This window comes from Labrus bergylta, chromosome 13, assembly GCF_963930695.1.
Source record: "Labrus bergylta chromosome 13, fLabBer1.1, whole genome shotgun sequence".
In the NCBI taxonomy this organism is placed as follows: domain Eukaryota; kingdom Metazoa; phylum Chordata; class Actinopteri; order Labriformes; family Labridae; genus Labrus; species Labrus bergylta.
The window spans coordinates 11404021-11431983 of NC_089207.1; the positions used below are offsets into that span (position 1 = coordinate 11404021).

Here is a 27963-nt window from a genome sequence, read left to right on the forward strand (position 1 = left end):
AGTCACTCTGACAGTGTTTCATTTCACAGGCTGCTCGCACCACCAGATCCTCCACGCTGGACAAAGACACTCACAGCAGACAGAGACGTCTACTTTACGCTATTTTACTGTAACTAGATAGATGTTATAAATCACAATTCATCTAAATAAAGTAGACCCTCGCACAGGAGTGAGATATAGTGACACATCAGTGATTGCTAGCCGTGTTAGCTGGCGTGCTAGTCACTTCGCCTGGCGTCACTTCCTACTTTTGAAAATCGCGGCCAGAAAGAAACGAAGCAGAAATGGAGCTACAAGGTAACCTGATTTATTCAGTATTTCACTGTTGTTTTGTTAAACGTTTCTTTGTTGTCTTTGTTATCAATGATATTCCTGCTGTGTTAATGTGTTAATGTGTTCACAACAACGATGGTGTGTACTTTGTCCACTTCTGACCTTATATAAGATAAACGTCATATTTCAGGTCAGTCACTTGGTTGTTGAAGGGTTAAATAATGTTAACAAAGATTACTGGAGATAACTGATCATTGGCTGTATGTAAGCAGGGCCAGAGTGATAGTTTCATGCCTTCAAACTTCAACTTCTTATCTCAAATTTATAACTCATCTTAACTTTACCTGATTTTATATTTTTAATCAAGGGTACAATAAAGTCTAAAGTCTACGTGTTACAGTTTTACAATCATCTTTATGTCAAGTGAGTTTTATTATATTGGGCTAAAACCTTAAAGGAGCAGTCAGTGAGATGTGTAGTGACTGAAATGATAAAGGTACCTTACAATATGATCAGACATTAAGGAAACATGCTATGTTGAAGTGCTGGCTTCTCTGACAACAATGCAGCAGCCAGTATGTCCTCCTTCTAACTTTAGATTCTGGTCCTGAATGCTCTGGATTTTTTTGGATAGGCGGTTTTAAGGCGACCCCCTCACACGGCCGTTTTGGACGCCCCTCGGTTTGCCGGATATGAGAGCAGTTATCAGGTCAAACCAACAGGTGTTGCAGCGATGGAAGCGGGTCAAGAGAACTGGTTCAGATAGAAGTGATTGTACCCGACCTAAAAAGCCTCTGCATGTTTCTAATAAGCTCCACGAGCAGAAACGTGCTCAAACTAGGATCAATATTGGAGATGCTTTTGAAAAATGGAGAGAGGTTAGAACGCAGGAAGGTTTACAGGTTTTATCTTCACTAGAATCATTAAAGTTGAAAATTCTAATATCAGCCATCCACTACCTCTTATTCCATTTGGGGCGCGGTTGGCAAGAGCCAATAACAGCTCTCATTGGGCAAGAGGCAGGGTACAGCCTGGACGAGTGGCCAGCCATTCAAAGGGGTTAGATAGAGAGACAGACGAGCCTCATTCTGCTGTCATGACAACGGAAATTTAAATAAGACTCTCTGTCCTTGTCTCTCAGTGGGATCTGAACCAATGACCCTCGGATCTCCTACTTCTCCCAAGCCGACCCCTGGAGCTCAATTCCTTCCTGGCTTTCTCATGGGAGACCTACCTGCTCCGGTTACCCCCCAGCCACGCCCCTTCAGCCTGACCGCCCCCCTCATGGAGAGCACAGGTACGCACTGAGGTCACAAGAAGAAAGACATCCACGTGGAGATCAGCCGATTTTGTGAATTCATCAGTGTGTCTTGCTCTGCACTTTAGTAGGAGGTGGAGGAGGCTCTGCCCCACAGCCCGTTGTCCCCACCCCTAAGGACAAGAGTGGAGCCCCACCTGTTCGCAGTATACATGACGACTTGGTATCTGTGGCGTCGCCCCTTCACACACACAGGCAGGTGAGTACGCAAAGAGCTGTGCCTGCATTGATGGAGATGGTCCTGATGATAAAATCATAAGAAACATTCTCACGTTGAATCCTGAATGTTAAGTAACCGTCTGTTTCTGTTCAGTCGTTTCCTGTGATGCAGTCTCCTCTGTCGGCACGCGGGGCCTCCACTCCAGGTACAGGAACTCACTGATACTATCAACACTGCTGATTGTAGTGAATTTTGTCATTACAATATTTGGTCAAAATGATATGGAAAAACTTTGTAGGGTTGTCACTATATCAGAACTTTATGCTCAGATATGATACTAGTAAAAATCTAATGATATCAATATATGTTTGGATATGTAGGCAACAGAAAATAACCCCTGATATTGTGTAATTTCTTGTATTTAATAAATAAAAATTGGGTCACCGAATAGTTTGGTGGTTCTATCGTGTCCCATGGGTGGAGGCTTTAGTCCTCATCGCTGCAGCCGTGCTGTTGAATCCGACCTCGGCCCTTTGCGACTACCACTCTCTCTTCCCGACGCTTCCTGTCTTTCTTCAGCTCTCCTACCTAATAAAGGCAAAACAGCCCAAAAAATACCTTTGCAGACAAACTCCTTCACCCTGTCTAAATTGCACAAATACTTTGGCAACGTTTTGGGACTGAAGGGTTGCCGATGCTTTTAAAGAATTCAGACAGAGCTCTCTTTCTTTCTCTCGCAGCACCTTTAGTGAAAGATATGATGTTAAAGATTTAAGCTTTGTTACTTTCATTACTCTCTATTATAAAATAGTAGATTTTTGTCCTTTTTCAAACACATTGTATTGAAATATCCAACATTTTGACAACTTTACACCCTCACTTGTCTGCATCCTTCTCTGTAGCATATTTCTTCTTCTGCACCTCCTTACTTTGTTTCTTTCTTAAAATGTTGGTAAAGTAATTTAGCTTTTTGTATAACTACTGGTAAGCTCTACATATTCTAAGATGTTGGTACGCTGAGAAGCCCCAGGTTACAGGTTTTATCAAGTTGTCATAATCAGAAATGTACACAGATTACATCTGATGTCTCTGTTTACTGTCAGCTGTATTCACCTGTCTCTCTCCCCTCCTGCCTCTCCACCTGTCTGTCTCTCTCCCCCTGCCTCTCCACCTGTCTGCCTCTCCCCCTGTCTCTCTCTCCCCCCTGCCTCTCCACCTGTCTGTCTCTCCCCCCTGTCTCTCTCTCCCCCCTGCCACTCCAACTGTGTCTCTCTCCCCTGCCTCTCCACCTGTGTCTCTCTCCCCCGGCCTCTCCACCTGTCTCTCTCTCCCTGGCCTCTCCACCTGTCTGTCTCTCCCCCCTGCCTCTCCACCTGTCTCTCTCTCCCTGGCCTCTCCACCTGTCTGTCTGCCTCTCTCCCGTGTCTCGCTCTCTCCACCCATCTCTCTCTCCCCCTGCCTCTCCACCTGTCCTTCTCCCCTGCCTCTCCACCTGTCTGTCTGTCTCTCTCCCCTGTCTCTCCCGTGTCTCTCTCTCCACCCGCCTCTTTCTCCCCCTGCCTCTCTCTCCCCCTGCCTCTCTCTCCCCCTGCCTCCCCACCTGTCTTTCTCCCCTGCCTCCCCCACATTTCTCTCTCTCTCCCCTGCCTCTCCACCTGTCTGTCTGTCTCTCTCCCCTGTCTGTCTCTCCACCCGTCTCTCTCTCCCCCTGCCTCTCTCTCCCCCTGCCTCTCCACCTGTCTTTCTCCCCTGCCTCTCCACCTGTCTTTCTCCCCTGCCTCTCCACCTGTCTCTCTCTCTCTTCCCTGCCTCTCCACATGTCTGTGTCTCCAGGTGTGCAGCAGCTGTGCATGTCTCCAGCTCAGGTGGATCCCTTCTACAGTCAGGGAGAGTCTCTGTCCTCTGACGATCAGCTGGACCAGACCTGGGTCACAGTGTTCGGGTAATCACACTGCTTAAAGTACTACTCAAACTGTCAAACTGTCTGTTAAAATGTAAATACTTTAAAATACTCTGTTTATGTGTTTGTTAAGTTTTCCTCCAGCCTCGGCCTCCTACATCCTGCTGCAGTTTGCTCAGTACGGAAACATCCTCAAACACACGGTGAGACACAAACTTCATCTTAGTGCATCAACAACCTTTTCTTTTTTTTGCCATGATGAGGACGAGACATTGACGAGCTTAAGATAGATCTATGATTGTAAAAACAATGACAAAATGTACGTTTTGTTTTCAAAGAAGAATTTATCTGAACAACTGAATGGCTGTAGAACGGGCTGTATGATTGGCAACACTGTGATAAACCATCTAATGTATGCGGATGATTTGGCCATTTTCTCTCCCAGTAGTGCTGGGTTTCAGCAGTTGTTAAATGTGTGTACAGAATATGGTGCCAAACATGATGTGCAATATAACTCAAATAAGAGCAGTGTGATGATATGTAGGGCAAAGGGAGATAAGGACCTCCACTTTCCTCAATTTTATCTTTCTGGGGAAGAACTTTGTGTTTGTTATAAAGCCAAATACCTCGGACACTTTATAACAGATCAAATGTCTGACGATGACGACATTTTTAGACAGTGTCGTACATTATATGCCCAGGCCAATATGATGGCAAGAAAATTTCATGTGTTCTGATCATGTAAAGATATGTCTCTTTAGAGCATATTGCACTCCCCTGTATACTGCCCCCTTATGGGGTAAGTTCAAAAAATCAAGTATGCACAGACTTCAGGTTCATGATTGTTTTAGGATCTTACTAAAAAAAAAACAAGGTGGAGTAGTGCAAGTGAGCTATTTGTGTATGCAGGAGTTAACACCTTACAAGCTTTATTGAGGAACCTGATGTACAGATTTATCGGTCGCTTGAATGATTCTAAGAATGTAATTATAATGCTGCTGTCAAACCCAAGTTATAGTGCAGTACGCTACCAGTCATACCTTTTGGAGACATTGAAATAAGTGCCTTTTATAAGAAGTGGGAATGTTTTTATTGTATATATGTGTGTTGTCTATTTTTGACTATTTTTTAACTTATTTTTTGTATTGTATGTCTTTTAAAAATGGACCTTGAGTCTAATAATAAAAGTTGATGATGATGATGAAAGCGATGAGGCGGGTCCACCAGGGCATCTAATCTGTCAGTCACAATACAAGCAGAAGACAGGAGGTGTGTGTGTGTTTGTGCACTGCTAGAAAATGAGTTCTCTTCCTCCTGATGTTTTTTTATTTGAAGCCTTTTAAGAGGCGTTAAAAGCTGAAAGTGTTACTCAAGTTGTATGAAAAGTCTCCCTGTGCAGAATGCTACTCGTGTAATCCAGCTGACTTAAAAAAAACTTTCACTTTTTCTTAAACTCTTTTGCATTAGCAGGTGTGTAGTTTTGTGAAGCAGAGGGACAGAGCGAGCACGAGCTGACAAGCAATACACCTAGCTTGTCTTTAATGTTCTTATTTTCCATGTGTACACAGATGTTTCAGAGAATATATGGTCATGAAAACTTGCGTCACAGTCATGGAAAAGTATTGGCAAAAATGTGTATGAACCCTGCCAGATGTCAAATCAGGTCAGCTCCGGTGTACAGCAGAAGGGAAAAACACTCCTACTGCGATGTGTGTGTGATTCAGAAATCATTCAGACAAAGTGGAGCCATCATTGACGTGTTGATTTCCCCACAGATGGCGTCTCCTGGTAACTGGATGCACCTTCAGTATCAGTCCAGACTCCAGGCCAGGAAAGCTCTGTCTAAAGATGGGAAAGTGTTCGGAGACGCCATCATGGTGGGGGTCAAACCCTGCATCGACAAGGTCAGTGCCTCTCTTTGCCCTCCTGCTTTTGGGTACAATCAAAGTGCTGAAGCTTTAAAAAAAAAAAAACAAAGCCTCCAGATCTTCAGTCATATTTTTAACCAAACCACTTTCTGAATTGCATCGTCAATGTTGTTGTTCAATTTAGACAGTGTGCAGGTGTTAGCCTTGGATTTTTGCTAATTAAAAACAAAGAATGACCCAATGTTGGGTGCAGATTTCTTCTATTTTTGTTCCTGTGGTATCAGAACAGGTGTCGATATGGTTTATTTGATACTAGAATCAAGTCGAAAGTCTAAAATTCTGATATCGGGACGATCCTGAATTTGTTTCTTTCTCCTCTTCAGGGTGTGATGGACAGCAGTGTCGCCGTCTCTACTCCCCTCTCCACATCCTTCTCTTCCACCGTCCTCCCCTCCACTCCTCGCTCCGCCATCAGACCACTCAGTGCGGCCTACAGGAGCTCCAGCAGCGACTACCAGGTGACGTCTCACGATTCACTTCCTTCTTAACCTTAAAAAAGATCTGAGCTGTGCGTATGTTTGGCCTTGAAGATAAATTTATGTTGATGTGTTTGTGTGTCTTTAGGTGGTAGCAGACAGACAGACGCCCAGAAAGGACGACAGTTTTGTCTCGAAGGCAATGGAGTACATGTTTGGATGGTGACATTACACAAAGCATCATGGGAAACCTGCAGCATCAGAGGAGAGAGGAGAATCTTTGGACAAATGGATGAACTGATTCACTACATGGTGTTTGAGAGAGAAAGAGAGTGTGTGTGTGTGTGTGTGTGTGTGTGTGCTGAGGTGAAAGATTTTTCTGTCTCTTCTTTTATATTTAGTACTTTTTAAATATTTTTGTCTCAATAAAGTTTTTGCCAAGTTTAAAGTCAGTAGTAGTTTCATTTAAAGGTGATGTTCCCTCAGCAGCCACTGGGGGGGGGGCACTGTTCATTATACAGAGTGCATACACAGTCTTATGTTTTCTTGCTTCTGGACATCTTGTTCATGAATCCAGGATCATTAATGTTTCACTCTCAGCCCACTCTCCGGTTTCAGTTTTATCCCCAGAAATCTTTAACATTCTGCTTTTGAGATGAACACAATGTACTTGTACCCTGATAAAAGGATAAGCGCTGTGTGGAGACACCCCTTATTCCCATAATGCCCCTATGCCCTGCTGTTAAGTTACCTACTTTACAGCCCTTAGTTGCCACAGAAATGAAAACAGCATTGCCACTTTCAACAGACCCAGGCTCTATTTTTTTTTTTTTTATGCAAGCTCCAGGTAGTGACAACACCGATACTACCTACCCTACCGCATGGCCCCCATTGGCCCCCACAACTCAACCAGGTAGACCAATGGGCAGCAAGAGCCATGATATCACCAGGGTTGTCAAGTGCTAACCTCCATTTGCTGGTGATTTGTCCGATTAGTCCCACAACACCTCAGGAAGGCAAGACTGTGAGCTCCATCCCAGAGCCATCCCCAACCCTGATCGAGGATAGAACCCTCCCCTGTTGGATCATACTGTAGCTCTACCTCACTTACTCCCCTTATTTTCATGACAGAGGAGAGGAAAGAATATGAAAAAAAACCCTTCATATATATATATATATATATATATATATATATCCCCTGACTGGTTTTAACTGCTTCATCTGACACCCCCCTCCTTGTAGAGGTTGTGGTCATCAGTATTCTGATCCCATTCATACACATTGAAGCACAGCCGACGAAGCAGCGGGATCAACTTTGGGTTAAGTGTCTTGCCCAAGGGCACATTGAACATGTTGCTGCAGGAGCTGGGGATCGAACCCAGATTGGGAGACGACAGACTCTACCACTGATCCACATTCGCTAATTGGTTGAGCTAAGATGGAGAGATGCAGGCTTAGCTAAAAAATGTTAAAAGAAGAGAAGAAGAATCATTTAACTTTGTTGAAAGCAAAAGAAGTGGATCTGTTTAATAACTAACAGTACAGTGTAAGATATCTGTGTGGACTTTCTTTAAAGTGTCAATTGTATTGCTGTCCAGCAGATGGAGTCTCGAGAACAGCTGCAAAAATCACAAGAACACCAAACCAGGAAGTAGACATAAAGAACTCCACGAACCTTTCCCTTTAGCTTAAAAACAGGTTTACACGTCACACCCTCTCTTTCAGTGATGTTTCAAGTTAGGCAACATTCTTTGAACAAGGAAGGTGCACCCTACCTATCGGGAATTACACTGCACGTCACTGATGACTAATGGATCATAATGTCTTACCAAGTTGCTAACAAACACACTCCTGCCAACACTCTACCTGTCTGCCAAATTGGCTCAGACAGGCAGTGTTGATCAGGTTTCAGAAAAATCCTGTTTAAAATTCAAGCTTGTGAAGTGTTGTTTGGTACATTATGAGTCCTTTATTCTGTGATATTAACACTTTGACTTATCTCAGTCACATGGAGTTACATTTAACAGATCAGTGATGCCTCAGAGATACAGTAATGGAGGGGGGGGGGGGGGATTTCTTAGTCATGTCAGAAATCTCTCAGCAGCTGACCTTTCTCCTCGTAGCCAATTACTCCCTGTGTACCTGATCCCAGCGACATATGGTCTACTCCGCCTCGCACTGCTGCTGCAGGGGATAAATGACTGGATCAGGCCTCCCAGGCTGCAAGAGTGTAGCACAGACGGCTGAAAGGAAACCCAGAGGGGGGATGTGAGAGGAGGAAATGGGGTGGGGGGGAGAGAGAGATTTGGTTTGGCTTATGGTTTGACCTACCTGACCTGACCTAGGACATTTGAAACAATTTTATGGAGCAGTCAGCGAATTGGAACAACTTTCAGAACCATGTGAGAGATTAAATCTGTATACAGTCTTCTCTGAGGTCTTGTCTACATGCACAAGTGTTTGTGGCCTGCTCGGACATCTTCCTCGGCCCCTTTTCTACACATACAGAGTATATATTTTGCACTCTTTTTTTATGTTTATTACAAGTCTGTTTTTACATGTTTGTCCACCGGTTGCACATTAAATCTAATTGGTCTGTTTGCTTGTCTGTCCAGGGAGGAGGGATCAAAATCAGCTTTACTCACTAGGAATGAGAGCTCTCGATGTACATATATACCTACTTTGATACCAAGTCAACGAACATAGAAGTCCTATGCACCCAATATTGGGCCATTTTTTGTTTTTAGTTACCAAAAATTTCAGGTATAAACTCCTGCTTGGCAATGTTCATCACCCAATCGTTGCCAAGGTATTTGTACTTTAAAGACAGTGATCTCTGTCTTTCTCTTGCAGTAGCTTAAAATATGACTGAAGATCTGTTGTTTATTTTGAAGCTTACTTTACCGTACTATCAGAGATTGTATTGTTTGAAAGCTTGTTATCTTGAAAATCTTGACAGCCTTACACAGAAATACATAAATCAGCAGGAAATAACCCAACAAGCTCAACAAGGTAACACTTTGTACAGGCCTACACACATAAATGCATATGAAAGCAAATGTTTATGGAATAGGCCCATGTACAAGAAAAATGACAGCAAATGTAAATTAACTGGCAGCCAGTAAGAAAATGTGCACTGATAAAGAGAATGCTGAAATCAATATGATAATATAGAAGATTTAAAAAAGCTATTACCTGTGATGGTTGAGTATAATAATAAAGACGCCATGCATACATTAGGGCAGTGGTTCACAACTGGTCTAGCCTCAGGACCGACCACCACCACATCCTATATGAGAAATCATGACTAATATTTCTGAAATAGTTAAAACACTCAGATTTATTTAAATAAAAATGGTGCACTTTGGACCTCAGATGGGAAAACATGTGACAGAAAAAAGAGATGGAACAAAACAAACATGTTTTAAAAGTGCATAATGGACTTTATGCAACACATTTGCGAACCATGGAAAACAGCTCTGTGACCCACTTTTTAGGTCCCGACCCACCAGTTGAGAACCACTGGATTGGGTTGTATTTTAACAAATAACGTAGATCAGGGATGGGCAACTTTGGTCACAGCAAGGGCCACATTTATTTAATTCTGACTGCCAGGGGGCCAAATTGTGAGATACAACAACGATAACAGTCAATTATGTCTCAAATTTAACTCAACATATACAATCAAATATTATTATGGATATATTTCTGGGTTTTATGATTTCATGGCAGATTTTGTCATGTTTTGATATATACAAACCGACCTGAGGGCCACATTGAGGGTTGACGAGGGCCGCATGTGGCCCCCGGGCCGCCAGTTGCCCACCCCTGATGTAGATTATCCTTCCTCAGTTTTATTGCGATAACTCATCACTTTGGTGCGTAAACACCAAAACAATCCATGAAACAGGCCTGAGATCTACTTGTAAATATTCAATATATATATTTTTTTTAAATATGAAAAAGTTAAGTTTTGGCATCTAGGTTTTTAAAAGCCGTTAAATTAAACGTTACTTGGTTAGATTTGGGTAGAAAACAGAAACTCCAACCAACCGTATGATCGGTTTCATGTGTCTTCAGAAAACTCAACTGCGTTTTTTTTTTTTTGCTGTTCGTCAAACCAATCCAAGAGATCTCGCGATACTTGCCAATCAGCCACTGGCCTCGGGTTACAGCGACGACGATATCTCGCGCTACCTGAGCACTCGATGTCTCATTCCACCGCGATCAAGCCTGCCAGGAGGGGGTTTCACTTCAGCAGCTCAACAAGCAAAGCGTTTCATCTGGAAACTTGAACGGAATTTATATTTATAACTAACACTGTTGTTTTATTTATTTAAAGCAAACGTCGTCGTCTTGATAACTCTAAAAAACACGTAACTCAAAGGTTGTTATTTGTACAGGAAAAGGGAAGTTAATACGTTTGAGCAAAAAAGCCGGGCCGTGCTAACAAAGAAAATCCTTTCTCTTCAGAAATAATCCCCCACTTCTCTCTTTAGTTATGAGTCATGTGGTCGTCGATAATCCACACGGTCTAGATCAGCAGGTGAGTACTTTTAAAAATGTTTACTACTTTGTGTTTTAGACGAAGCAATTTGGTGGTTTTCCTGTAACACGCACATGTAGTTTCGACCCGAGAGAAGCGGCTCGTTAGCATCGTGCTAAGCTAAACGTTGCGGCTGTTAAAATGGAGTCGCTGTGGAGGAGATTGTGATGGCGGAGCTCGTCCCTACGCCGTGCCAGTTAATCAATTATCCAACACCCTCCAGCGCCTTGTTATCTTTCGAATCGTCGAGTGGTAGTTTTTAAAAACAGCATAACATGTTTGTGTGACGCTTTCTTCTGTCGAATAATTTGAATTAAAGGACGTTTACACGGGTTAGCTTACGCCAACGAACAGTGCCGGTATTCGTTGCTAGCTAGCTGGGCCTTCACGAACTGAAACGTGGCGCAGGAGGAAATGTTGGCACCGGGTTTATCCACAGTTTGAGTTTTAAAGTTAATTCGTCAAAATTAACACTGAATTAACTCGCTTTGTTTTTTATGTCAAAGCTTTATATTTGTTATTTTTTCCCTTGTATTTTTTTTATATATTTTTTTTTTTACGTGTCAGTATTTTTCCGGCTTATTATCAAAAACAAATAAGTATTCTCAACCTTTTTGTTTTGGCCAAGTACTCCTTTGTCCGGACAAACACATTTTTCAGGAAATAACTTAGGAAAAGAATGAATAATTCGATGTATGTGGTCTTCATGCATTCATCCATTTATAATATAGCATGCATTATTTATATCCTGACATTGGAAATTGAGCCCTATTTGATGTTGCATAGAGAACATGTGCTCTTAATTAATGATGTCTTTAATGGGTATATGGATTTATCTAGAAGTCATGATATTGTTTTGTTGTGGTGCAACTTTTTTTTTTACATTTGTCACGTAACCTTTGCATTTATCTCCCATACCTTCCCATTTTGCTGAGTAATTTCAGTTCAATTAGTTAAAAAATAGTGCCTTTTGGTGGCGGTCCAACTGTACTGGACTGCTGTAGGGCTATGTAATGGATGTAGTTTTAAAACAAGTACAACATTAAATATTAAGAGAAACCAACTAATAAGGAGTCTGAAACTTCAACATCAATGAGTTGTTAGTGAAGTGTTGTTATATTCACATATTATTAACTATGTAAACTAGTTCAGGAATAAAGAACACTAACATGTAAACTAGCTCATCTGTTAGGTAATGACATAATATATTTGGTCTTGTGTTTGTGACTTCATATTTAAGAAGGAAATTAGCAGGTACCTTGACTTCAATGCAAGTGTTACAGAAATGCACATTATGCAGATTACGGTTCATCGCTCCGCGTTTTTATCGCCATTCACAATCTCAGTTTTAACTTGAACAATGAAAGAGAATAATCTACTTGGTGATGGTTTTAATTTTAATCACGTTTCCCCATTTTTTTCTTTGAAGCTTGCTGGCCTAGACTTGAACTCTGTTGACGGACAAGGCGGAGGAACTGGCAGTAAGTAATTCTTTTACTGAAATAAAGCCATATAGAAATATAAGTGTTGGGTTTTGTATTCCCCAATGAGTACATTGGAAAACTGTTGGTTGGACAGTGTAACTGTTGACTTGTGAACTATTTTATTTACTTTTGTTTTCATAGCTCTTTAGATCTGTAAGTAAAACCAATCATGGTAAATGTGTGTTACAGTTCCTCAACAGGTTAATGACATGCTGTTGTGTTTTCTCTACACAGGGCGTTACATTCCACCTCACCTAAGAAACAAAGATGCAAAAAGTGGTAAGTTTGATCTTCTCATCCACTGAGCCACGGTCAGAGCATCCACACAGGTTTCAAGTCTGGTGTTCTTACTTTTAAATTGGTTGCTGTGTCTGTGCATGAGCGCTTATTTTGGCACGTAGGGTAAGTATTTCTTCAAAATGATGGTAGCCTGGAAGATTTAACCCAGGCTGCTCATGCATTAAAACAAACTTTTTTAGATTAACATCTAGCAAAAGACATTTTTTCCCAAGTTTCTTGTCCCACATTTGAAAGGAGTGATAGCTGTTGGCTGCTCTGATAAAGTGGAATGTAGACATCTTGACTTTAACAATGTTTTTTTTTTTTTAGTCAGGGTGATTCTTATTACTTACGTTTCTTGTGCTTGTTTTAGCCTCTTAAAGGCGTTGATGCAAGACACGTGCCTGGCATATAGAGTCAGATAATTTAACATTTAACTGGAGATGCATCATTTTGGAACCATGATTCTGTGTCATTGCACACTTGACGCTTTTCTCGTTTTTACTGTTTTCTTGTTCCACAGCAGGAAATGCTTATTCCGCTGCTAGACAGTGCGGTTTTACAGTGGCACCAGTAAATCTCTGTAAGTCCCTTCTGTCTGCTTTCGCTGAGGGCAATCTGCATTTTCAGATGCATGAAATAGCCATTTTTACACAGCAGCAAAGCCAATGCAAAGAGGGAGAGGGATGAGTTAGAGCTACACTGTTAATACACAATGTAATTCTCTGCTGGGATGCTTGAAGTCAAATGAGAAAAATAATTTAGGTTAAGGGCAAATTTGATGTCGACAAAAGCTTGTTGAATCAATCCTTTTTCTTTGTTAATTCTAAATCTAATATAGCATTGAGATGATGAAAAAGATTAATTTCCCCCATGTATTGTCAGCTCATATTTCACCTGCAATGTCCACAAGTTTCTTCTAAACAGTGCCCACAACCATGGCAGGCAGAGTGTCAGCAAAGACAAAGCAATGACCCTGCTTCAGGATGGGATGACTGTGCGATTGGTAATTATTAGTGTCAAGTCAAGCCCAACACTCATACTGCATGAGCCAGTAATTACGGGAGAGTCTTTTTATAGCCTGCTTCCCTACCTTTGCTCAGGTTACCCAAGACTGGCCTCTCAAGAGCTTGCCTTTTACCATGCCTACAATGGGGGTTGGCGAAACAAAAGTGGTATACCTTGATCTCTACCTGCATGCCATGCCTTCAGCGTGTCGGCAGAGTTTCTTTAGTGTATTTAGCTGAACACTGGGGCATTATCAGCCTGCTCTTGCTTTGTCATGGTCACTTGAAAATAAGCAGCAGAAATCTGGGCCTAACACACGTTTGTTAACGCTTGCAAGTGAAGTGATGCATGGTGATGGTGTGTCTTCACTGCCTCACTAGTGCGACTGTCTTGCTGTTAACCACACTCAACTGCGAAAGACTAAGCTGGGACCTTTTTTTTAATGCTTTATCAACATTTAAACTCTTTAACCTTTTTGAGTGATAAAATCAAAGCAGGGATTTAATTTAGCAAATCAGTGTTACAGCTTTACATTGCTCCACTGACATAAATATCCAGCTCATTAATCACAAGTTCTCTTTCTTTCGAGTGCTTTACAGACTATGTAGACATAGCTTTTTGTGTTTGGCTGTGGCATGCTTTGAACACCAGTGAAAGAGATTAAAGAACAGGGTGCTGAGTGCATGCCTTTTGTTCTAGGAGATTTCTTTAATCAGTCACTTGTCTTTGGTGTGAATTTGGAGTAACCACTGAAATCTCCCTGTGCACTTCGTGGTGTAACTGAAACACACACATTCACACCTCATCTGCACACAATTGACCACTCCTGATTTACAGTGTTCTGTACAGTGGTCTGAAAAGTTCCTCTTGGGCCTGATCTTTGCTTTTTGCAAAATTATTTTGAGGCTCATCATGAGGATGCTGAGACATTTTCTCTTTAAGTCTGCAGTTTGTCCAAGCTCATTTGTATTGCAACTGCAGTTCTTTCTCAGATCTAAATGTCAAAGAAATCTTGTCTTTGATGTTGAGCAGGCTCAGCAAAGCTTTTTAAAATTTGCTGTCTTGACTTGAAGGAAGTCTGACTTTGTATCGGGATTGAAGGAGGCTAAGGGGCACACCAACGCTCAACTGTGATGGGGGACTTTTGTTCTTTCTTACCAGTATTGGATTCACTTATCCACTTGTAGCTCAGATTGATGTTGTTCAGAACTCAAAGTGTATCTTAATATCTAGAATCGTCATTTGCAGAACGTGTTCTATCAATTAAATGTACTTTTAACAAATTTATGTGAAATGAAAGCACAATATATAATTTTGGCCTGAAAAAAAACATTTGTCCGGTTCATTTTTCATCTACCCGCCACCTTGGCCACTGAGTCAAAGAGAATTTCAGGCCCTGCCTTCAGGAGCTTCCACGTGTAGTTGTATTCTAACAAAAGTGATTTGGATTAGTAGAATTGTACTCAACTAGTCTTAATGTCCTTGGTAGCTATGATTCATCATGGTGTGTAGCAGTTTTACCTATTTCCTAATTTTTGTATTATTGTGGTACCTCAGGAAGCTGTTCTTATTTCTGTTTGATCTTGAGTGTGTCTGGGTTATTGTTCTCCTTTGCGATACCCTATTCTTGTATAACAAGTCCGACTGGCTAAAACAAGCCATAAATCCTGATAAGTATTATTAGCACCTCATCAAAACTAGCAATTAGTGTTTAGCGATATGACCTCAGATTCATTTCACTGTATTATATGGTGGTATTCTGGAGTTAAAAGGATTGTTTGATGTTTAGTTCTTAGTTGTAACAGACTGCATAGTTTTATGTTTGTGATAACCTGCCACTGTTATCACCACATATGACTCGTTCATAATAAAGGCGTTTCAACAGAACAATTTGCGAGGAGTTTTATTCTGAAAGTTTTGTCTGAAATAAAATACGTTTGTCATCAAATAGAAAAAGATTTGCAATCACACTGTCTGAAGTTGAAGTATTTACAGCCTCTGACCATGAGTCCGAGCAACAACCTGCTTCTATTAATCATCTTGGACTTTAGACACTTTGGTCATCAGTTGGAGGACACTTTCAGCAGGCAAACACATAGGAATGGAGATGTGAATCCATTCCATCACAGCCCCGGAAATCACTGAGCGCTTTTAATAACATTAAATTGAACATTTATTTTGAGCAATTGTTTCCTCGCGTGTGCACTATAATCAAACACGCGTGTTTAAACCAGTCATGATAGTTTTGCAAAAACCGTGTTTGGACAGACCATGTACCCGGTGCCAGTATTGATACTGGTTTTCCGCCCACTTTTTCTTGCAATGAAACATTCAGACTAGACAGTTTGAACTACAAAAAAGGTTTTGCCTTCTTTGAGTTTGTTGCATCCTTTAACTGTTTTGGCGTTTTTCCTCTACTCTTGAAGCGTCATAACAATATTTTCTCTTGGTTTTTCTTGATGAAAGCCTCTACCTGTCATCTGACAGGTTTTTACTTAGACTTACACATCTTACATCACAGTAAGTCAGCCATTTTTGCTGACTTACTACAGCAAACCAATCAGAGGCTGGATCTGTATGGCTGTTCTGCTGCCTATGATGCTCGTGTGACTGAGACGGCACCTAATTGGCAGCTGTAACGGTCTGTTGTCACCCCCACCAGCCCCCCTCCTCAGTCTGCGCTGATAACTGTGAGGCCATTTGTGGGGACAATGACACAACCATTGTGCACAGCTGGGCAGATAATTGTGGTGAATTTCCCAAACAATAGATGTTGTTCATCCCAAAAACTAAACCTAAACCAATCTTGAATAAAGGAGGAAAGAAAATTGTAATTAAGCAAACACTTCTCTGCAGCTTTTCCCCTTGCACAAGTGTAGAACTTGCTTTCTTTTTCTGCCCTTTTCCCCTTTGACTCACTGTGTGAGACACTCAAATTAAGAGAACAGGATCTAGTTACTTGCATCCCAACTCTCAAATAATTTGGCCTAAAAATAGATCAGCACTTAAAGAGACTTGTGGCTAGTCTGAACTGTGAGCACAGCCAGATGTTAAATGTGTGCAGCTTACTCCTCTTCAAAAGCCTCTAATTCTGTTTCTCCTTCCTTTTTTATGGAATGAAGATTCACCCGGATGGGACGGTGGACGCAGCAATGGATTTGTGAATGGTTACCACGACAATCGCACAAACGGGGGCTTTGGAGGCCGGGGACCCCCTCGCAATGATAGAGGTGGGCGAGGTGCCTACCGTGGTAACAGGGGTGGAGGCTCGTTTATGCAACCATTACAGAATGCAGGTGGGGAAATCCTGTCGTTCCTTAAAATTTCTCAAATAAAGCCGCAGAGTAGTTAAAATATAAACTCAGACCTCCCCCACCCTTGTTTTAATCAGAATTATATAATGCACTGCATTTGCTTTATGGCTTTGCATTAAACCAGATTTAACAACCTTAGATATTAGGGACATTTAAAGCAATCTAAATAGTCGAGTACTTGCATTAGCTTGTGTACAAGTTCTATGAACTCGCTGTCCCTCAAAACAAAAAAGTTGGACACAGACCTCCTGGATGTACGCTATGTTTTATGCGCTGTCGCCCATCAGTACTGCTGGGTTTCCACACGCGCCGACTTCTCGCTTTATTACATCCGGATCCTTTTTTTAAAATAGTGCTGTACAATTTTAAGAAGCACTCGCAATAAGTGAAAGAAGCCTTTTCGTTGGTGTTAACCTCGCCCCTCAGTGTGAGTGTTGGGAGGCGAGCGTGCTCAGCTGAGAGGGGACTTTTGTGTTCTATATATATATATATACAATAATTTAATGAGAAGAAGACACCCCTGGCTGTTTACTTCTTCTACTGACTGACTTCTCCATATGTCGGTAGAAAGCACTGGTACCTCAAATGTTTTTGGTGCTTTTCTAGAAATTTCTCTTCCTTTTTTTAGCTTGTATGAAAAACCATTTCTGGGCCCAATGGCATCATGTGATGTCACTATGTTTTCAAGCCCCCAACCGCTCAACATACACTCATCAGCCACTTTGTTAGGTACACCTTGCTAGTACCGGGTCGGCCTCCTTTTTTACCTTCAGAACTCTCTTCGTGGCATAGATTCAGCAAAGTGCAGGAAACATGAACTCATTGTCATTTTTAAGATAATACGAGTTGGTACACTGGTCATAAAGGGATGGACATGGTCAGCAACAATACTGAGGTAGGCGGTGGTGTTTAATCAATGCTCAATTGGCAAACAAAGTGATAATATCCATTACACCACCAGCAGGATGGATCCATGCTTTCATGTTATTTACTCCAAATTCTTACCCTACCTTCCGAATGTCGCGGCAGAAACAGAGACTCAAGTTTTTTTCCAATCTTGTGTTGTTTTGTGAGCCTGTTTGAATTGTAGCCTCAGTTTCCTGTTCTTAGCTGACTGAAGTGGCACCCGGTATGGTCTTCTGCTGCTGTAGCCCATCTGCACCAATGTTCGACGTGTTGTGTTCAGATGCGTCTGCATTCCTCGATTACATGAGTTACTGTTCCCTTTCTTTCAGCTCGAACCTGTCCGGCCATTCTTCTCTGACCTCTGGCATCAACAAGGCATTTTCGCCCTGAGAACTGTCGCTCACTGGATGATGTTTATTTTTTGGACCATTCTCTGTAAACCTTTTGAGATGGTTGTGCGGGAAAGTCCTAGTAGAATAGCAGTTGTTGAAATACTCAGACCAGCCAGGTTTGAACTTTGGCAGATCGTCTTGACCATGTCTACATGCCTAAATGCATTGAGTTGCTGCCATGTGATTTGTTTTATTAGATATTTTCACAAGCAATTGAACAGCTTAACCTAATAAAGTAGCCGGTGAGTGTACATCGACATAAACTAAACCCTAACCTACAGTCAGTCAATTTATTTTTGTTAAGCCTTTCTGGCCACCTCCCTGTCATAACTCCAGGCCCCCTTAGGGCTCCCATGCCCCATTTTGGGAATCACAGTTTAGCTAATCCAGAAAGCCCAGTTACAGATGTTAAACCATTGTAGCCTATAACATGTGCGCGAGTGTCGAAACGTTACTAGAATATTAACGTACGAGTACTCTTATTTGTTATGCACTTGAATTTACTTAATCAAAGGGCAACTGTTCCAGCTTAATCAGACAGTTACATCCTCTCAAGACGCCTGTGTCATGATTTCCCAGAGAAATCTCCCTGTATATAACTCACTGGCTCTTTGTTGGTTCTCAGGGTTTGGCAATTTCGAGAACAAAGACGGAAACTGGGGAGGAGCTCCCAGGGAGGCTGCCTACAACAACTTCGGAGGACGCAATGATCGGGCCAAAACTGGCTTCTACAATGACCGCGGGGCGGGCTCAAGGGGAAGGTGAGTGTTTTAGTATCCCAAATTTTATGCAAAGGAATGGGTTATCTTGGTCACCTTGCATAACATTTGGAAAGTAACATACAAGGAAGTCTAATAAGACTAGTTAGAGCCGTGATGTTTGAGAGGGACATAGCATGAACATAAACAGGACGTTAGAATACAGAATTTATAATATGAAGACCAATTTGAAGAAATTTAAGAGGTCTTTCTACAGCGGTTTTGAGCCTAGCATAGTTGCCTTCTATCTTTTAAAGATTGACAGTGTATAAAACTTGTGCTGTTAAATCCTGTCTTTAAACACTTTTAATCACCTGTGCGTGTTGCAGATATGAGCGTGGGGGCTTTGCTGGCGGTGGAAACAATCGCTGGTCGGAGGACGTCAAAGAAGAGGACTGGTCCAAACCAACTCCTCCCAATGAGCGCCTGGAAAAGTAAGACTGATTTCTCGTCAACATAAAAAGCTTTACATTAATCTTACTGTTGCATTAAACCCTAACTTCTACATACTTTTTTTTCTCTAGTGAGCTTTTCTCCGGAAGCAACACTGGGATAAACTTTGAGAAGTATGATGACATTCCCGTGGAGGCCACCGGAAGCAACTGCCCTCCCCACATTGAGAGTGTGAGTCTAGACTCTAATTCAGCTGGTTGTCCTATATCATTTTGATTCTTTTAGATACAACAATTTATCACACTGGTTTGTGTATTAATTTTGCAGTTCCATGATGTGGACATGGGGGAGATTGTCATGGGGAATATCGCCCTGACTCGTTACACTCGTCCCACTCCAGTGCAGAAATATGCTATCCCCATCATTAAGTCAAAGAGAGACCTGATGGCTTGTGCCCAGACTGGTGAGAATCATTCTTGTTTTCATTGCAGAGAAATCAGCCTTTCACTGGTAGAATAAACTTAATTGTAGAAGTGTAAAGTAAAGGTTGATTCCCTCCTGGTGTTTTAGTCAAAGTACTGAAATCAAATCTATGTTCCCTGCTGTCTCTCAGGCTCTGGTAAGACTGCTGCCTTCCTGCTGCCAGTGCTGAGTCAGATCTACACCGACGGACCAGGAGACGCTAACGCCTCAAAGAACTCCGGACAGGTACTGGAAAACAAAAAAAGATCAGATGTATCCAGCATTTCTATGCAACTTGTTTTAATAATCGTGCTTTCTTCTTCAGGAGAATGGAAGGTATGGCCGCCGTAAGCAGTACCCACTGTCCCTGGTCCTGGCTCCAACCAGAGAACTGGCTCTGCAGATCTACGATGAGGCCAGAAAGGTGAGCTCAGAGCGTACAATTGTCTGAAACTGGAAAAAATACTTTTATGTTTTTTGTGCTGGAATATTTGACTGAGACCTCAGACTATTTAATCAAATCTACACTGAGTTATGTGAGTTAGAGTTATGTGATATCATTCTTCCGGACCACTAAGCTTTATTGTTGGTCTTTGGTCGTAGTTTGCCTATCGCTCCCGTGTGCGTCCCTGTGTGGTGTACGGCGGTGCTGACATTGGACAGCAGATCAGGGACTTGGAGAGAGGCTGTCACCTGCTGGTGGCTACACCCGGACGTCTGGTTGACATGATGGAGAGGGGCAAGATCGGTCTGGACTATTGCAAGTCAGTATAGCACATTGATCTATGTCAATTTAAGGGGGAAAAAAAAAGATATTCCAGTGTGACTCATAGCTTTGTTTTTTTAAATAAAATCTGAAATGTGTTTTTTGCAGCTACTTGGTCCTGGATGAGGCTGATCGTATGTTGGACATGGGTTTTGAGCCCCAGATCAGACGCATTGTGGAGCAGGATACTATGCCACATAAAGGCATGCGTCAGACCATGATGTTCAGCGCTACCTTCCCAAAGGAGATCCAGGTAAGATACAATTGCATCAAGGCAGGAAATAGGCTGCAAAAAGAATTTAAGATACCAGCAGTAGCCCAGCTAGCAGATTCATAATCATTAAAATCATGATCACTCCTTTTATTACTAATTATTTGTCTATATCATTTAGCCCCAAGTCTGTTGAGTTATTTTTTGAGTTACTGTACTTTGGAGTTGAGCCAAATTTTAGCTCCATCACAAATCTTTGGATTGGATTCTTAGTCACCCAGGTCATGGTACATTCAAAGCTTGATTCAAAGGCAAGTGCACTGGTTTAAGATCTTGCTTAATGTAAAGTTATTGATGCAATGTTTGTTTACACAGATCCTGGCTCGTGACTTCCTTGAGGACTACATTTTCCTGGCGGTGGGACGTGTCGGTTCCACCTCAGAGAACATCACTCAGAAGGTGGTGTGGGTGGAGGACAATGATAAGAGGTCCTTCCTCCTCGATCTGCTCAATGCCACAGGTGAGGATTGCATGAACTAAAGACCCTCTCCCCCTCCCATCAAGGTCACTTTGGACTCTAACCCATCATCCAGTGTTTGTCAGTCTGCCTCGCATCAAGCTAATATTGACTTTGCTACATCTCTGCTAACAAACGTTGTACAGTACATTGTAGCTAGAGCTTGCAGTGATAGTTAGAAAATCAGAACAGACGTTTATACAGGGGTGAAGCAGGCGCCGATAGCTGTGTTTTAAGGGGTTTGCTTCTCATGATGATCTAAAGCTGTGATTTCTGTGTACTGAGCAGCCTCAAATTTACTGGCCGGTTTGGTTTTATCTTAGTTATTCCCAGTGAGGTTCAGGAAAATGTGACAGAGGGACCGGAAAAACCTGGTAAGTATGAACATATACCATAACTTCACTCCGACCCACAAGCCAGAAACATCACATCCCAAAGCTCATCCTGTCCCTTCGCTCCCCGGCTGACATGCTGCCTCACTTTTGTTTGTTTTCTTTCATTTCAGTAAGAGCTTGTAGGACATTTTTACCTTTGCCTAGCACATAACCCTTCAAACTGATAAGGGAGTTTTTAGCAAAGCGGTGCTCAGGTCAACTTGCTTAACACGGCCATGTTGGCTGCTTGTCATAAAAAGAGCTCTCAGTTTCCATGAGTCAGGATGGTGCTGTTAAATCTGTCACAGCCACCTGCTAGAACGTTGAACAGAATACAACTGTTGAGACCTCAAACGGCCATCAAGATAAGACAGTCAATGTTTATTTATTTTATTTATTTACTTACTGTTAAGCCACAGACCAAGGGTAATAAGTAATGTGTTAGTAACCACTTAACTGTTCCCATGGTAAGAGGAGGTGCAGCTGCTACAGTTAAAAGAAACCTGATGTATAATTAATGTCATGTACAGCCCTGCTGAAGCACTTGCTAGGCTTGAGGTAGTCGGCTGTCAGTCTTAGTTGGACTGATTTTAGACTCTAAAAGATCTCAGGCTCTTAAAACACTTGGAGAGGATGAATGTGGATTAAAGTCCTTGGCCTGGTAAATCAGTTGCAGGGTTTAGCTTTGAATGTAACTTTATATGGCCCCATCCTCACCATCGCCTTCAAACTCAAATTCTTTTATCCTAAGCTTATATTCAGGTAGACCATTAGTGCTTCATATTCAGATTGTAACCTCAAATAGAGGTTGATTGTCTAGGATGTCTTGGGCTGATCTGTTAAAGAAAATATCTGTTTTGGCAACAAAGTAAATCAATATTGGCTCTCTTCCTTTTTTTTTTTTTTGCTGTAGTATTAGACTGTTATCAAGTCTTTTTGATTTACAGATATTATTATTATTATTATTAGTGAGTTAACAGATGTCTCACTCTGTAGCTAATTAAAAGGTCCCAGGTGTAGTTGAGTTCTGGACCACATCTGCTCCAAAAAATCAAGCCAAAGCCAATCACTAGTTGTCAGTGAATGTATAGCTTCATATGCAACCCCTGTCTCCATTTTCAAGTTGTCATTTTGTTTTTTTATTTTACTTTGTGGTCTTGCAATTGCTGACTTCATTTTTTTTTAAAGTTTTGACAGCTTTAAGTTACTGCTCTCATCTGTTACTTTAATACAATCCTCCCATATCCTTCTTCCCTTTTCTCAATTGTTTATTCCCCCCCCCCCCTCTCCTCCTTTCACACTCTTCATCCTGCTCTCCTCCCTCTTGTCCCCCTCTTTTTTTCACAGGTAAAGACTCATTGACTCTGGTGTTTGTGGAAACCAAGAAGGGAGCCGATGCCTTGGAGGACTTCTTGTACCACGAGGGTTACGCCTGCACCAGCATCCATGGAGACCGATCCCAGAGAGACCGAGAGGAGGCTCTGCACCAGTTCAGGTCCGGACGCTGCCCCATCCTGGTGGCTACAGCTGTAAGTAACTGACTTTCTTTTGCAAATAACTTGCACTGGTTTATTGGGGTTTCACAGAGGTCTGAGTTTGTTGTCTTTTGATATATCTGAACTTTTACTGAAACTACATTTTTAATTGTATTCTGCAGGGCTTGTATTTATCTTTGTGTTGTACATTCACTTTAAATTGGTTCCCTTTTATAGTCCATAACTGGAGATAAGCCAGATCACTTCTTTGACCCTGTTCCTGGTCTGTAAAGTACCTGAATTTAAGCTCAAAGCCAGAACTGTCTCAATCTTCAATTTGCTCAGTTTGAAAAAGAGCAACATAAGTAAAGGATCCAGGCTTTTTATTTAAACCTTTCTTTCACAAATCCGGAAATGACTGTAATAATATATATATATATATATATGTGTGTATGGGTAGCGAGGCCCTAGAATATAAACGGATATTCATTTTGTTTATGAAGGCAACATGATATTGTTTGCTGTTGCTTACTAAAAAAAACTCTGTAATGTATTCATGATATGATAATAAATGTGTCTGCTTGTGGTCCTACTAAATGTTGACGGTTAAAATATTTGTGAAATTTTTCAGGTGGCTGCTCGAGGTCTGGATATCTCCAATGTGAAGCATGTTATCAACTTTGATTTGCCCAGTGACATTGAGGAATACGTTCACCGTATCGGCCGTACGGGACGTGTGGGCAACCTTGGTATGATTTTTTTAAACATATATATTTATATATACTACATTGATGATGCTTATCCTTAAAAGTTAAATGTCTGTATAATCTAACTGTTGCTCTTTCGTGTGTCTTGTGCAGGTCTGGCCACGTCGTTCTTTAACGACAAAAACAGCAACATAACCAAAGATTTGCTGGACATTCTGGTGGAGGCCAAGCAGGAGGTTCCCTCCTGGCTTGAGAGCCTGGCCTATGAGCACCAGCACAAGAGCAGCACCCGAGGCCGCTCCAAGAGGTACACAGCAACTTCTTGTTTGTCGTGTTTTGTATTTATTTGAGACTAGAAAGAGTGGGGGGTGACTTGCAGCAAAAGGTCAAGGTTGGATTGAACCCTCTGATGTGGCGTCGACGTCTTTAGTCTCTGTATATGTGATGCAAGCTCTTAACCACCTTTTAACCCAACTAAAGCATTTTTAATAATGTGACTGAGATACGCAACTGCTCTAATGACAGTTTAGCCTCAACACACGGGTTTAGAATTTGCTCCACCTTGAGTACATGTGCACACTGACACGTTCATCTCTCTTTCAGGTTCTCTGGTGGATTTGGAGCCAGAGATTACCGTCAGACGCCCGGCGGTGGTGGCTTCACCAACAACCGTGGCGGACGAAGCACTGGAGGCCACGGAGGAAACCGCAACTTTGGTGGAGGTAAGAATACCTACTAACTTAATGATGATGGTTGTGACGATGGTTTTTGTTTGATAACGATGACTTATAAGATGGTTTCTATACTGATCAGAGCTCCCTGCCGTCAATGTTGTGCTTTGCCTCTGTGCACTGCCTGTCAGCACCTGTGTGTCCAATCAGACTCAAAGATGATCGTTTGCTCTTACTGACATTGTTCCCTTTTTTCTAGATCCTTGCTTGTGTTGTACTTACTCTCTGATATATATCGTTTTGGATAAAAGCGTCTAAGTGAATTGTAGAAGAAATTCATGTTTTTTTACATGTATTTGTAATTGATCTGCAGGCCCCAAACAAAGAGTAGAGAATGTTTTCAAAAATGTATTTGATTCTGACTATCTCTGATCTCTGCTTCCACAGGTGGCTTCGGTGGCGGCGGCTTCTACGGCAGCAACGACGGCTACGGAGGAAACTACGGCAACTCTGGTAGTGTGGATTGGTGGGGCAACTAGTCGCCATAGGAATAGGTTGCCATGCCAACCCAGCCCAATGGAAACCACATGTTAACTAAAGCCAGACCATACCAAACCCTCCCTGTGTAGCTTCACTGACACACAGTACATTACCAACCCTGGTTCTCTGCCATTCGCTTCTCTCTCAAAGGAAGTGCCGCACGACGCGAAAGGAAAGTCACCAGCAGCAGCACGTGCACACGCACCGAGAGCGCAGAGACTCGCACACCTCAGAGTGAGCATGGATGCTGACATGCATTGTCCGATAGCAACTTCGGACTTTCATTGTTCAAAGTATTTTTGTTCTTTTTGTGGAAAAAACCCCCAGAATAACCTGAGGATCATTTGTATGTTAATGTACTGTGCCTTTGGAATTTAAACAGGAAATCTATGTTTTCATTTCACCAGACGAACATGGCCAAGAGCTCTAAAAATTTGATTTTATGATTATTTTGTTTGGTGAAAACTATTGGGAAGTAAACTAAGCTTGGACTTGATCAAACCTTGGCAAATACTGAGGTATTGTGGCCCTGAGCCATGATTCCATTTGAACTTCAAATTTATCGCAGGAACATCATGTAGCCTTTTATAGTGGAACAGCTAATGGAGCCATTTCTCCGTCTAATCAAACTGGGCCACTCTGTGAAGCAACTGTATTTGAGCCCTTCAGTGGGACAAAGTTACATTTGTTTCTTTTTCTTTTTTTGCTCACTCTATCCTGGACAGGCTCCTTTAAACGAGTGTGACAGTCATTCCTATCGTAATCTTAACTAACACAGAACTCTCTAAAGCTCAGTGCCAGCACACGCTGAGGTTTAAACCAGAAAAATCACTGCTGGAAACTTGTTACTCCACATTTTTCAATTGACTCGACAGTGTTACGGCAGCTAGTATGTTACCCAGTGCTAGCTACACCAAGTGGGCGGTGTTTTTTGTTTCTTTTTACTTGAGACATTTTTGGTGCCGGTGTGTGCGAAATTGAAAAACTGACTCCTTCAGTTTTTTGATTTTTGAATTGTTTCTCTACAAATATGTAACAAAACAAAAAATGCCTGCCATCTTGACAGTGAAGTTCAATATGGCTGCATAAAGGACCACAGCATCGGGGGGGCACAGCGTGGTGTTAGTGTTTAACCATGAGGCCCGGATGGTATTCTACGCTGCAAGTGTTTTGTTTTTTGGTCAAGGAAGGAAAGACATGAGAACTGAGTCGCAGGCTTAACTTAATTACAAAACGTTTTCTCTTTTCAAGCTGCGTTGGAGGCACGGTTCATCTTAAAAAAGAGACAGGCATTCTGATGATCACTGAGGTTTAAACAGCCGGGAGCTGAGCACGCAGCAGCACTCCTAACACTTGGGGTGGGGGGAGGGGTACTAGGCAAGGGCCGCAGATTTTCAGTGCACCGCCATCGTCCGCAGCTTTGGTTTCCCCATTGCTGCATTGTAAAACTGTGGAGGTGGCCAAAGATCAGGGAGGGCGGGGGGGTGGGGGGGTCGGGGAGTATGTCCACCTCTTGAAGTACTGTCAGGTTTATCTGCTCAGACATTAGTAAAACCCAGAGCAGGCGTCTCCTCTCAAAGAGGAGAAGCCATCGAGAGCAGGAGAGACGGGGCATTTTCACCCCAATTTTCTCATCGGGTGTGTTGTGCCTTGAAACTTTTTTTGTTTGTTTTTTAAGAAATTGAACTATAAGCGGATGCACTGACAGTGTTGAGAACTTGAGATTGAATGGTGCTACTTGATTTAGGTGTGTAGGCCCTTTTACGTCGTGCCCATCAAGTTTTACAAAAAGTTATTTTATTGCACATCTAGAGTTTTATATAGATGTCTTGGATATGTGTGTCCTTAAGCTTCCAAATATTGTGTGTGAGGAGATTGTTGAAAAACGCAGCTTGTTTACAAAGGGGAAGGGTTCTCAACGTTAAAACCAGGATTTATTTGGGACCAGGGGATTTAGCAGTCGGGGGAATTTAGCCATTTGCACAGATTTCTAGATTCTACTTTTGCTGCTAGTTTTGTGTAATTTATTAAGCATTTTTGACAAATATTTATTTTTGTAAGCCTCAAAGTGATTCTTTGAAAGTTTCAGAAACTTGACCAAAAGACAGTACAAAAAAACACTGGCACTTGAATGTTGAATGTCACCTGTATGCGTGAAATTTATATATTTCGGGGTAGTGTGAGCTTTTTAATGTTTAAGATACATTGGACTCAGTCAATAATATCCACAGCTGTTTCAGGCCTCCTCAGGGCCGGTCATCTCTATTTGATTATGACAAATTGGTCGACAAAATTTGAAATGGAATTGAACAAACATGCCAAGGTTTGGAATATAGCTGTCAAAAGAGCAAATACATTTCCTAAGCATATCAGTGCAGAAGTGTTCAGATTCTCCAATTGTGTGCATTATTGATTCTTTACTCCAATTTGACCCGATGATTCTTTTTCTCCAGTGAATGTCTGGCACATGGCAATCCTTAAAGAAACAAACGTGTGGTTTATTCTCATTGTTGTATTTGCATATATGAAGCCTCCGGAGTTCTCTGACAATGTGCAGCCGGTCTGTGCCGCAGCGTTATGGAAACGTTCAGGATCAACAGGAGGTTCTGTGCACGTTGAACCAAAGACTTGTTTCACATTCTGCAGAGAACCCCGGAGCTCTTTAGACGTAGAATTTGCTTTTCTGTATTAGCTTATAGGCTCTGCACTGCATGGGAAATACTCAGCTGTGCAAATTGTATGATTTTACCCAAATAAAATGTTTGAATGCAAAAAGTATCAGGAAAAATCAAGCATGTTTCATGAAGACTTGTTTACTGTAGTTGTGCAGAGAAGACCTGTAGCAAGCAGCCTGTCGCTGCCTTGTGTGGATACGAGGCAGACGGGCAGCGAAAATTCAATTTGGTATTGTAGATTGGATGGGCTTCATTTCTTTTGGAAAAAAATATAAAGTTTTCATTTGTAAATTCACCTGTGTCTGTGGTTTTATTCCACACAAACATCACAGTCCGTGTTAAGTTTAACATCCTTTAGACGTAAAGTCAACCTCACCTTAGGGAAGGAAAAAAACAATCCTCAACTTTGTGCAAGTGCAAATGAAATGTAGGATTTAGCGTTCTGCTTTTCCATACAAATGTGCTGCTTACAGAGGTATGGGCATTTCCC

The 27963-nt window shown here is 41.9% G+C and overlaps 2 protein-coding genes across 13 annotated transcripts; both read left to right on the forward strand.

Annotated features, from left to right (window-relative positions):
* nup35 (nucleoporin 35) lies at positions 1 to 6443 on the forward strand. Of its 2 annotated transcripts, none has more exons than XM_065962496.1 (9): positions 1 to 297; positions 1415 to 1570; positions 1660 to 1790; positions 1905 to 1956; positions 3585 to 3693; positions 3785 to 3854; positions 5427 to 5555; positions 5903 to 6037; positions 6144 to 6443. In XM_065962496.1, exons 1-9 carry the CDS (start codon positions 285 to 287, stop codon positions 6219 to 6221), a joined length of 873 nt encoding a protein of 290 aa, XP_065818568.1. In that variant the 5' UTR covers positions 1 to 284; the 3' UTR covers positions 6222 to 6443. The 2 variants fall into 2 exon arrangements, with proteins under 2 accessions (XP_065818568.1, XP_065818569.1); XM_065962497.1 differs by having other exon boundaries at positions 1663 to 1790.
* Positions 6444 to 10198: 3755 nt separating this feature from the next.
* On the forward strand, positions 10199 to 27768 carry ddx3xa (DEAD-box helicase 3 X-linked a). 11 transcript variants are annotated; one of them, XM_065961868.1, is made up of 22 exons: positions 10199 to 10541; positions 11971 to 12022; positions 12260 to 12304; positions 12828 to 12887; positions 13218 to 13310; positions 13408 to 13479; positions 16435 to 16608; positions 18550 to 18685; positions 19012 to 19116; positions 19207 to 19306; positions 19403 to 19538; positions 19689 to 19783; positions 19863 to 19961; positions 20141 to 20301; positions 20412 to 20556; positions 20890 to 21034; positions 21355 to 21405; positions 22753 to 22934; positions 23512 to 23629; positions 23741 to 23894; positions 24191 to 24309; positions 24706 to 27768. In XM_065961868.1, exons 1-22 carry the CDS (start codon positions 10497 to 10499, stop codon positions 24795 to 24797), a joined length of 2379 nt encoding a protein of 792 aa, XP_065817940.1. In that variant the 5' UTR covers positions 10199 to 10496; the 3' UTR covers positions 24798 to 27768. The 11 variants fall into 11 exon arrangements, with proteins under 11 accessions (XP_065817940.1, XP_065817941.1, XP_065817942.1 ...); XM_065961870.1 differs by having other exon boundaries at positions 10200 to 10541; positions 16435 to 16542; XM_065961869.1 differs by lacking the exon at positions 21355 to 21405.
* Positions 27769 to 27963: the final 195 nt, after the last annotated feature.

What these genes read in the sequence shown, in the direction of transcription:
- nup35 (XM_065962496.1), top strand. An exon ending in CCCTTCACACACACAGGCAG is followed by an intron (nt 1,791 to 1,904) that starts GTGAGTACGCAA and finishes GTTTCTGTTCAG; the next exon opens with TCGTTTCCTGTGATGCAGTC. An exon ending in TCAAACCCTGCATCGACAAG is followed by an intron (nt 5,556 to 5,902) that starts GTCAGTGCCTCT and finishes TCTCCTCTTCAG; the next exon opens with GGTGTGATGGACAGCAGTGT.
- ddx3xa (XM_065961868.1), top strand. Translation starts at nt 10,497, where the DNA reads ATGAGTCATGTGGTCGTCGATAATCCACACGGTCTAGATCAGCAG. An exon ending in GCAACCATTACAGAATGCAG is followed by an intron (nt 16,609 to 18,549) that starts GTGGGGAAATCC and finishes GTTGGTTCTCAG; the next exon opens with GGTTTGGCAATTTCGAGAAC. An exon ending in ACCCGAGGCCGCTCCAAGAG is followed by an intron (nt 23,895 to 24,190) that starts GTACACAGCAAC and finishes TCTCTCTTTCAG; the next exon opens with GTTCTCTGGTGGATTTGGAG.